Here is an 11,739-nt window from a genome sequence, read left to right as displayed (position 1 = left end):
TTTAGCTAAGAGCAGATTCTGAAAGAGCAGACTTTAAGCTTTAAAATGGTGTATAACTCTAGTCAAATGGACTCTCCTAACCTGTCTAAATATTGGAAAGAAAACACAAACTCCTGGGAAGTGTAAACTGAGAAAAGAGGCTCTGAAGCACAGGGTCTATTCAAGCGCTTAATCTTACTAATACCAAACCGTTTTATACATGCTAGATGGGTGAAAAATGAGAAGAGGATGTAAACCACTGGAGTAACAACAATGAAAGGGTTATCAGATTAAGCAGAAATTGAGCATGCTTGAGGATTGATGTTCAAAAGAAAATTTCGTGCAGAGAATAACAAAATAGAATAAAATTAAATCAAAAGATTAACATTGTTTTTCCATATCCAGCCAAATCGCTTATGGGAACGGGCGGCAGTCTCGACATGGCCGGATACAGAGGTCGGACTATATTTTTGTGAAGCTATCCATATCATACTATTAGTAATTTGTATGTGTAGACCCACGAATCTCAAAATGCCTTTGTATTGGATATGGCATATTTCTCGAAATGCATGTATACAGGCATAATAGTTTCAAAATAGCAACTGTTAAGTGTGTGTGTGCAGGGGCGTCACCAGCTTTTTTTTCAAGGGGGGTGCGTTTTGACAGTAAATGTAAACTGTGAGATTTTTTTTTAAATGTGATTCATTGGCTCCTGTGTCATCATGTACATTTACACATACTCTGTATATTGTACATTATACATGTGATTGTATACATGCACGAATCTTTCGCTATGAAGGACTATATACGGGGGTACATTATTGTGACGGTGTGAGATCCTCGGCGATGATCCATTCCGCTCCTTCAGTGCGGAGGGTGTTGGAGGGGGATACCCCCTCCCACTGTAGGAACTTTTTGAAAAAAAAACAAGAGTGTAAAAGTCGCGTTTACAGAGCATGGGAAAAATAAAAATATCATGAAGGACTATTACGGGGGTACATTATGTGACGGTGTGAGATCCTCGGCGAGGGAGCGAAGCAACCGAGCGGGAGAGGGTGTAAGAGGGGGATACCCCTCCCACGGAGGGACCTTAGTTTTTGTAAAAAGAAAAAAAAAAAGGAGAATTGCAGAACAATTAAATGCGAGCGAGCGGAGCGACCGAGCTTGAAAATGTTGATATTTTACAATCCCAAACTGCGGTTTGTAGCTTATATTTTTTCGCTTTGGAAATGAAGGGGGCGCACCGGGCGCAACTGCTTACAATTACTGGCAGCAACATTAGGATAATGGCATAACGAGTAAATGCGAGCGATTGGAATGAGCGAGCTTGAAAATTTTGACATTTTACAGTCCAAAAACTGCCGTTTTTAGCTCTATATTTTCGCTTTGGAGATTAAAGGGGGGTGGCGCATCGGGCGCAACTGCTGGCAAGTACTGGCAGCAACGTCAGGAGAATGGCACAACGATTAAATGCGAGCGAGCGAAGCGAGCGAGCTCGAAAATTTTGGCATTTCGTTTAAAAAATGCCGTTTTTAGCTACATTTTTTCGCTTTGAAAATTTAGGGGGGGGGGCACCGGGCGCGACAGTTGGCAATTACTGGCAGTAACATCAGGAGAATGGCAAAGCGATTAAATGCGAGCGAGCTTGAAAATGTTGACATTTTAAATTTAAAAAATTACCGTTTGTAGCTATATTTTTCTCTTTGGAAATTAAGCAGGGCGCACCGGGCGCAACCGCTGGCAATTACTGGCAACAACATCAGGAGAATGGGATAACGATTCAAATGCGAGCGAGCGGAGCGAGCCACTTTGAAAATTTTGACATTTTACAGGCAAAAAAAAACTTCCGTTTGTAGCTATATTTCTTCGCTTTGGAAATTAAGGGGCGCACAGGGCGCAACTGCTGGCAATTACTGGCAGTAACATCAGGAGAATGGCATAAAATTGAATGCGAGCGAGCAGAACGAGTGAGCTTGAAAATTTTGACACAGTCAAAAAAACTGCCGCTTGTAGCTATATTTTTTCGTTTTCGAAATTAAGGGGTGGTGGCGCACAGGGCACAACTGCTGGCAATTACTGGCAGCAACATCAGGAGAATGGCATAACGATTACATTGTCTGTATCACTTCAGTCAATCAATTTTCCTTACAACGTTTTTGTCACCCCAAGGTTCCGCAATTATGTTTTCTCAATTTACTTTGTTTTGATTATGCAACCTTATTTTATGATACCAAAGAAAGTGAAATGTTTATGTTCTTTTCGAAAAATGAAATAAAGTTTGAATTGAATTGATTAAAATGCGAGCGAGCGGAGCGAGCGAGTTTGAAAATTTTGACATTTTACACTCTAAAAACTGCCGTTTGTAGCTATTCCTTTTCGCTTTGGAAATTAAGGAGGGGTGGCGCACCGGGCGCAACTGCTGGCAATTTAATACTGGCAGCAACATCAGGAGAATGGCACAGCGATTAAAAACGAGCGAGCGGAGCGAGCGAGCGTGAAAATTTTGACATTTTACAGTCCCAAACTGCCGTTTGTAACTATGTTTTTTCGCTTTGGAAATTAGGGGGGAGGGGGAGGCGGTGTGCCACTGATAGTCAAGGATGTCGGTTTATGTTCATGATTGGGGGAGGTATGACCAGCGAGGGGGCGTCGAAGTGACCAAGCGGGGGAAGGACGTCTAAAATCTGCACTTTAGAGCATCCCCTAATTGTTTGTGTTTGTGTGTGTGTGTTTTATACATGGAAAAGTTGGGAAATAGCCCAGGTCAAGTCTTATTATTGGCAATGCAAGGCATTTTTTATAGACTATAGTATGTAAAACAACACTCAGTGATCTAGCTTTGATATAACAAAGTGTAAGGTACAGAGGTGTACATTCTACATCACATGGCGCAACATTGCAGCGACTCTTTGCCGTTCGGATGTTCTGAGTACACTGCTCCATCCTGCTTATCATTCAGAATGCCAACCAGGAATCACGCTGAATCACAATCTTTTGTCGGCTCCGGGCTTTTTGAACAATGTTTCACACTATTGATGCCTCTTTAATTATGGTTAAAAGAAATCTTAGAGAAAAAAAAATAATTTCTTGCTCACCCTTTCATGTCAATTTCAAAAGCAGTTTACCAACCCTTGAATTACCATTTTGATCTTTTTTTTTTCAACCAGCGCCGCCCCCCCCCCCCCCCCCCCGTTACGCCACTGATTGGAGACCTATAATGGGGGAGGGGGTGGGCGTGGTATCTCCCTACCATGCGACGGAGCTTTTGTATTTTCTGAAGTGAAAATCCGTTGCACAATGAATGAAATATACCTTACGTATACAGTACGGGCGATAGATAGTAAACACGTGATGTACATGTATAGCATCAGTGCTGCCAGAGCCGGGGTGCGATTGTTTTTGTTTTTTGTTTTGTTTTTGTTTTGTTTAGTTTTCCTCCTGGTGGAAAAAAAAATAAGAAGAAAAATGAAAAAAGAACAATTTTTTAGTGTCCGGCGTTGAGGTCGCTCGCAGACTGAAGCGTTTTTTTTTTTTTTTTTTTTTTTTTTTTTAGGTTCTGAAGGGGGGTGCGTTCGCACCCAGCGCACCCCCCCCCCCTCCCCCCTGGTGACGCCCATGGTGTGTCTATTTGTACTACAGATTTCTCGTCATACATAAACCGCGAAGGAACTAAACAAGTTTCGGTGGGTTGTGCTGTGGGAGTTGAGGAAATACGCTTTGTGAAATCTGTATAAAGCATCAATTTACATAGCTACACCATCTATCTTAACCATTTGCTTACCTCTAGCAATCTATAGTGATTGGAATAAAGAATAAAAATGTATTTAAGATTCATAACAAATCAAAATGAACGAGGATGATGACATAGCAACTTTACCATATGAATGCATGATTGCGTGCTCCATATAGAAGCAGAACAAAAGAAGAAAGCGTGCACAAATTTTACACAGATGAACTTGCTTTTAAAGCAAGTGCTATTGTAATGGAATTACATTGCTACATTACTGGATAATGTGAGCCTATCATTTCACCATCCTTGTCAGTGTAATAGTGAACTATGTCTTGGGTGTTTTAGAGTTCACGCACCTCAATAATTTAGAAAAAAAAAAAGTATACATGGCACTTTATATGTATGTACTATAATAATGTAAAATTATATAAATCGTCTTGAATGTCCTTTTAAGAAAAGCCAAAGAGGACAATAGGGACAATACAAGGAGCCGTGCGTGGCTGAAAGGCTATAATTAGCTCATAACCTTCGAGGGCAACTAGTTTCTCGGAAGAGTAAAGTCATCGTTTTTACTGCGCTATTAAAAGATGATAAAAATGCCATCGCTACCTAGCAACGCATGGGAATGTAATGGACCGGCTCCTCTGGAATAAAAAAAAACCAACATAACTTCGTTAATGGCAAGTCACGAATCTGTACACGTGACACTTCTTTATTCTTTGGTTTACAGACACTTGTCCTAATTGTATCACTCATATGAGGTTTTAGATGACATGCAAAATCAGGATTTCTTTTCTGTGTCCTTTTTATCTAGTTTTGTTTTGTATACCGGGATTAGCTTTCTTTGTTTGTGTTGGGCAGATGTCATAGGCATATTTATCCCTATCACAGCAATATCCATCAAGCAATTAACTTGCTTCTCTTCTACATCTTCAGTTCAAGAAAATCACCATTCAAACACATAATAAACAAACAAAACTTTGTCATCCCGCGAGGAGATGCAATTTCTACTTAAAATCCATTTACGTATATTTACGTGCAGTTGTAAGATAGAAAGCACAACCAATAATAGCATGGAATTGTGGATTTTTACATCATAATAATGATAATAATGATATTAATACTACTACTACTACTACTTTTACTAGTAACAATAATAATAATAATAGTAATAATAATAACAATGATGATAATAATAATGATGATGATAATAATGATGATATTAATAATTATATAATGACAATTTACATAGCACTTAAAACGCATTTCTAAGCGCTTTACAAGTAACAAAAGACATGAGAGAGAATTCCATATTGTATACTTTCGTCGGAAATGATATAAAATAAAATGAACACATATTGTAAATCGACTCGACTCCCTGCAAAGTTAGGACTGGCTAAAATGGAAGAAGAGGGAAGAGAGAGATCTGTAAAACATGAAATATTCGCGGCATGAAATTTTCGCAAATTGGAGCCGAAAGCCTTTTTCGTGGCATGAAATTTTCGCGAATTGCTACTGGCATTCAATGCATGTAGTGTAGACAAAAGCTTTCGCGTGCATTTTAATTTCGCGAATTTTGGCGCTCGCGAAATTCGCGAAATTAAAATGCACGCGAAAATTTCTCGTTTTACAGTATTATAACTTGGCAAGAAAACAAGAGAGAAGAGACCTTTTTGTGTATTTCAACAGCTGGGTTCCATGAATAACGCAAAGAGGTGTACTACGTTTCCGGAAGTGAAAGAAGAAAAATCAACAGGAGTATGGGATAAATTAAGTCAGTTTGCGTTGCTCAGTACTCCAGTAGATTTTCTCTCTTAATATTTCCTCATAAATGAGAAACAAGAGGGATTTTTTTTTTTTTTTTTTTGGGGGGGGGGGCTCTCCTTTGGTAGATAATTCCACACTTATACCGCATGATTTCTTTGCGCTACGAGGCAGGAATTAAATAGACTTATATCAATTCGTTTCTTTCTCGTAGAACTGTCATTCTCCTTCCATTGTTGGTTTTGCTAAATATTACATAGAGTACCGAAGTAGTATTGTTTCATTCTTTTGTTACTGTAGCTCGGGCTGTAACCAGGCCCCCGTTGCTATAGAAACTTTGCGTTTTAAACTCAATTTTAAAAAATCAAGGGCAGGTCCCCCCAAATCGCACGCATTTAATCGCAAGTCGAGTTTCTAGCCACGGGACTCAGGTGGGTGCATGAACGCACTGGCCAGGTTGGGTTATTTAGGACCAGTTTCCATGGCGATGAATTTGCTATGACATTACACTTATGTTCTCTATTGTGGTCCTCCTCTTCTGCTCTTTCCTACTTCAGTGTCTCGACATCATGTGATCCCTTGTATCCAGCACCTGTCTTCTCTCCGTCTACGAGTATTCTCCTTCCCGTTTTCCACTGTTTTTGCTTCGTCTCTCCTCTTGTCTATAATCGTCTTGTTGAATCAAATGTTTTATCATAATTATGTTATAGTATAGACTGCACTTTTGTATTGCTCCTTGGTCATTTGGTTAAGTTTTCTTCAATAGAATTTTCACAACCATGTAATTTTACTTTGATTTGGGTGATTGTGAAGTAGAATAAATGCGAACGAACGAACGAATAATCAGGTTCTCCTCCTGCTTTATAATATTGCCTCTTTGTAGCAAACAGTTGATATATAATCTCTCATCAGAAAAGGCAAAGCCTCCTCAGCGGCCACACGAAGCCGTATCAAACTTCCATAGGATGCGAAAGAACCCTCTTTTCTTCTTCCTATAGGGTTTAGTTTGCAAACACTGGCTATATAATCTGACCCAATTAAGGCGAGCGTGTCGATAAAGTAATCAACACATTAGTGCCAGCGTTATCTCTTCATTTGTCAAGTAGATCCCACTTAGGTGGTAATAAAAGGCGAATATTTTGAAATCATAAACCCTTAATGATTATTGATTGCCAGGACTGCTTGCTACAGACAGGTCCGACCCGTTTTTTAACTGCTGTGTTGAGTGTTGGCTGTTTCGAGGGTTCAAGTTTTTGCGTTGTCTTCCCCGTTTCTATGACCCTTCACGTGTACTTTCAAATGGCTTATTGCTCCTCGCCAATCGTAAGCAAGAAATTGAGGGGGAAAAAAGCTGCTTTGTTCCTGATCTCTACTTAAACTATATATAGCAATGAGGTGACGTTATTCATCTACATACATACATACATACATAATCGAACGTGTGAACAATTCCAAATTGAGGAAATTGTGGTTTAGGGAGGCTAGCAATACTGTGTCGAGATGAGTTCTTTTGCACCCTTAAAAAACATCATGTCATATTCTTGTTTTATCTCATATAGTCATTGTCAATCTGAATTTCTCTGATATGAATACCATGGCAGCCATAAACATTACCTTCGATGATCCCTGAAATCTAAGAATTGTGTTTTGATTGGTTGACGTCTTGTTGTATTTTTCAATTCTCTAAGTCAGTGATTGGCTTCCAAAAGTTTAAAACAGTCATTCAAAGACCAACTAGTCGATTACAATATCCTTGCAAGTTTGCTTGATCCTCGAGTCAAAATCTTACTTTTTTGTTTTATTTGTGTTTTTATTTTGTTTTTTCTGGGGGCCATTCAACATACAGTCATAGATCACCAACTGAGTTTCCAAAAGGTCTTATACTGCCACCATGGCAAGTAGTCATATCGCAACCCTGCACCAATGAAGTCGTGGATAGTCGATTCTGTGAGTTGATATACTGTGCTTCAAGTTTTAGATTGCACTTGGGGAAAACAAAACAACTGTGACACGATAGCAGTCATAAACTAATTTAAATGATGATGGTGGTGATTACTTTGAATTAACAGATGTTATGAGAAGTGGCACTAACGACAATATTTATGATAATACTGACTTCTTAAAAAGGTCACACCCCATTATGGGATGCTCCTCGTGCTCGTGAAGGTGTAGTTGAGGTAGCATCAGCATCAGAAGTGTAGCATAATTTTTTCGATTATTCTCCTTGTTCTGTATATTTTTCAATTTCTTCACAAATGACGTATCAACGATCATTACACTTATCAAGCTTTGTATCTTTTGATTTTGTGTTTTCACGGATTACGGGTGTTCTGTACAGGATATGTTACAGATATATACAGTGGATGCAGTCGATATTTCGTGAATCGCTGAAGCAGCACACAAGCAGATCACATGAAATTTTCAATCTGGCCTCGAACATGTCAAATGTAATCAGAAACTAAACCACCGAATTCCAAACGACTGGATTGTACGACTGGACTGGTTGCGAAGCAACCACTGCCTATGCTATAGTGAGTTCTATCATATACTCTTTGATATGTACTTGCGAATGTTGACGCGTTCTTACACACCTTTATAGATTGAGATGTTACTAGATTATCACGACCATAAAATTGACTACCTGGCAAATAATCACGGGCAAACATGAGGTTGAAGTTGATGACGTAAGTGGTTTGAATACCTGCTCGGCCTCTCTATAAAGCTCGAAGTCAGCGACGATTTCTTTTCAGCGTCTTGAGAGATGATATCGAAACTACTCGTTGGTGGAGCGGCTGACGTAACATAACAGTTTGCTAGACGGTAAGTCAAAATTATTTGAGTTAACCCAATGATTATTAAGGGAACCGAATGTAAGCATCAGTCATATAGGAATCAATTGATATCGAATCATATAAAGGAGACAACCGGTAATACAAAATCTCCTGCGTTTAGGCTTCAGTTGCGTATGAGATATATATTGTAGCAGTTGTTGTTTTTTATTTCCCTTTACAAAAGATAAACTATGCAATCACATTACAAGTAAATGGTAACTTTCTTAAACTTATGTAACACAATGATCTGAAAACATTCGCGTCTAATCGCTGGATCTCAGCTGTTATTTTATCGCGACCCGAGTTTTCTGAAAACAGGACCACTCTTCATACAAAGAAAACAATATTAGCGAAAATGTGTTTTTCTTAAACATGAAGCTCATCCGTTCAAGCATGCTTAAAACGTAGTCTTTCTTTTTTATAATGTATAGAAAGGGAAAATGATTAAAATGAATAATCAAGCTCTTTGTCATTGTAGTAATAATGCTGATTGGTCAGTCATTTTAAAAATAATTTCCTAAGGCCATGAAGACCAAAAATGCATTAATCCTCTCTATGCCAAGGGAAAAATGATCACGCACAATAGGGCATCTTGAGACAGTGATTATTCGGAGCAAAGAAAATGTAAGAAATCTCGTTTGCATCGGCAAAATAAATACCTTAGAAATGATCGCTTTACTAAACCACACACACACGAAACAAATATCAATTAATTGATTGATTGATTTATTCCTTTTTATTCTTACAGGGTAGCCTTTCAGTTAAAAAATGATTTACAAAGGGGCCCTGCATAAAAACAATACAAAATACTTACAAAGTTGCATACAAAAGTTACATTATTTTCAGACAACACTAACTTAATCATTGCTTTGCATTTTGTATCTTCGTAGGTTTTACTTTGATACAGTCATCATGACGATCGAGAAGACATACGTTCTTGTGCTTCTTTTCCTGACATTATGCCAAGTGGAGGGGCAAGAGGTGTCGCCGCGCTTTAATTTCTCGTACAGTGCAGATTTCCTGGGGTTGTTCGAGGGTGAGAATGTTCCCCTTACAGTGTCAATTAATGCGATTGACTCCGGCGTCACATCGGGAACGCTACGACTCAAGAGCCTGGATCAGTCGATCTTCACCGTCAACAATCTCACAACCATCGACGTTGCGTCTCTAGGCCAAATTCCAGCGAATTTCACCACGGTCATCGAAGGCTTGTTCGTTGGCATTTCGGATCTGGAGATCTACTTCACCGAGGGGGAGGCCGAGGACGGGGACCTGATCGAGTCGTATGTCGTCAAAGTCAAGCATGTCGATTCCATCTTAAATCCCCTGTTTTCCTACATGGTGTTGGCGTGGTTGATCATCTCGTACATCATGATGGGAAGCAAGATGGAGTTCAAAGGCATCTGGGAGATAATCAAGAAACCTTGGGTTTTGTTGCTTGCAATGGCCTGCCAGTTCTTCCTGATGCCCGCCCTTGCGTTTGCTTTGGCAAAGGCGTTCAGACTCGACGACACGACGTCCTTAGGGCTGATCATGGTCGGCACGTGTCCTGGAGGTTGGCTCAGCAACATCTTTAGCCTCCTACTCGACTGCGATTTCGTCCTCAGCCTAACGATGACCTTCTTCTCCACGATTTTCGCCATGGGCATGATGCCGTTCAACCTCTGGCTATACGCTCGTCCCCTCACCACAGGCGCCGAAGATCTTCAGACGCCCTTCCTGGACCTCTTCCTGCAGATCCTGTACCTCGTTATCCCCATCGGCATAAGTATGGTCATCGCTCGTTATTCGAGCAAGTTCCGGAAGTACTGCGAGAAGCTGTTGAAGCCAGTAGCCACCATTTGCATCCTGGTAGCAGTGGGTCTTGGGGTTCCCGCTCAACTTCATATTTACAAGAGCGCCAGTGGAGAGGAGTATGCCGTCTCAATCCTCCTTCCGTTCATGGGATGCATCGCTGGACTCATAATAGCCAAAATCTGCTGCCTTGAGAAGCGGAAAGCCATTACCGTTTCCTTGGAAACCGGTGCTCAGAACAGCCTCCTCGCCGCCACCATGCTGGAGCTGTTCTACCCAGCTCCGGAGTCTGATCTCATCGGGAAAGTCCCTTACATTATGGCGCTCTTCAGCTTGGTTGAGGGAATCATTGTCACCGTCATATACCTCCTCGCCAAGTATGTTTTCTGCAAGGCTCGGTTTGCCTCCGATGATTCTGACGAAGACGAGAACGAAAAGGAGAAGGAGATGAATGCAAATGACTACGAGCTTCAGGATAAACGATGTGCTGATACTCCTGTGAAGATGCCATCGGTCGAGATGGAGAAATCTCCAAATGACCACTGCCTTCCAGTGCCAGCTTTGTCCAGCATTGGTATACAGGTGGACATGACAGAAAATGATGGCACCGAAGTAGGTGCGGACAATCGTGGTTTTACTGAGTGATCATGTCAACACTCTTCAGCAGAGGCAGGTGGCTTATGACAAATATGCATCGGTTTATTATTATCATAATTTTGTTATTAAGGAATTGCTGATTTTTGTAAAACCGCGTCATGAGCTGCTTATAACATTGTGTGACAATTGTTCGATCGCTATTGTTCGATCGAATGCTAGCGTCAAACTACATGTAATGTAAAACACTCTTGTTTTTGGTTTCACCATTTTTAATCAATCCTTGATGGAAATTCTTTATGAACCATGGCAATAAATTGACCACGATCAGTGAGTGATGTCTGTCATTTGCTTAAAAATCGTCATGTTATCAAAATATTTCATCTATGAGAACTATCACATCTCGAACCTGTGTTTTCATTATTCTTTTTTTTTTCATTAGAGCGTAAGCTAACTATTTTCATCAACCCTTATGTTTGACCAATAGTCTCCGGAAAATCAGCAGATCTGAACAGTCTTATGTAGATATGTGTGAATAATGTTTGACGTGCTAAATAACTTTCTGCCAGTTAACTCGTTCTAAGTTAATCGTTTTTCAATGAGTTCGTGTCAGGTACAACAAGCATATGGAAACCCCATGATTCCTGTGCATGCTAAGTGATATTGATGGCGATGGTGATAATAATCATTTCTGCTATTATCTGTGGTGAAAAACTATGGCATCCAAGGCACGTCATCGAATAAGGGAATTGAACACCTGAATATAAGAACGACCCAAGTCCAATTTTTGGCCAAATTCAGTTTGAAATGGGAAATTGTAGCTTATGCAAGGACTCATCTTGCGTATAAATGATAAATCCTAATTACCCCCGGAAGTGCCTGAAATGAATGAGTTAAATCTTATATCAATGTAAGAATAAAGGACTTGGGTCATTCTTACATTCATATAATAGCGCCCTCTCTCATCCTTCTGTCATCTCTTTAGCAGAATATCATGCATATGAATCAAAGAACGACCCAAGTCCACCACACAAAATGGCCTCTGCA

General features: G+C 40.1%; 1 protein-coding gene across 1 annotated transcript; it reads left to right on the top strand.

Moving 5' to 3' along the window:
* The first annotated feature begins 9,216 nt into the window (after positions 1–9,216).
* Positions 9,217–10,743, top strand: LOC139708984 (hepatic sodium/bile acid cotransporter-like). Its single transcript, XM_071620952.1, has one exon. The coding sequence runs from the start codon at positions 9,217–9,219 to the stop codon at positions 10,741–10,743; it is 1,527 nt and encodes a 508-aa protein (XP_071477053.1).
* Positions 10,744–11,739: the final 996 nt, after the last annotated feature.

The sequence above is a fragment of the Diadema antillarum genome, unplaced genomic scaffold, assembly GCF_040938485.1.
Source record: "Diadema antillarum isolate AM-2024a unplaced genomic scaffold, OU_Dant_1.0 seq00001393_RagTag, whole genome shotgun sequence".
NCBI classification, from domain to species: Eukaryota; Metazoa; Echinodermata; class Echinoidea; order Diadematoida; family Diadematidae; genus Diadema; species Diadema antillarum.
The sequence above is the reverse complement of the archived record's forward strand: the minus strand, read 5'-3'. Positions and strand labels throughout refer to the sequence as shown.

What these genes read in the sequence shown, in the direction of transcription:
- LOC139708984 (XM_071620952.1), top strand. Translation starts at nt 9,217, where the DNA reads ATGACGATCGAGAAGACATACGTTCTTGTGCTTCTTTTCCTGACATTA.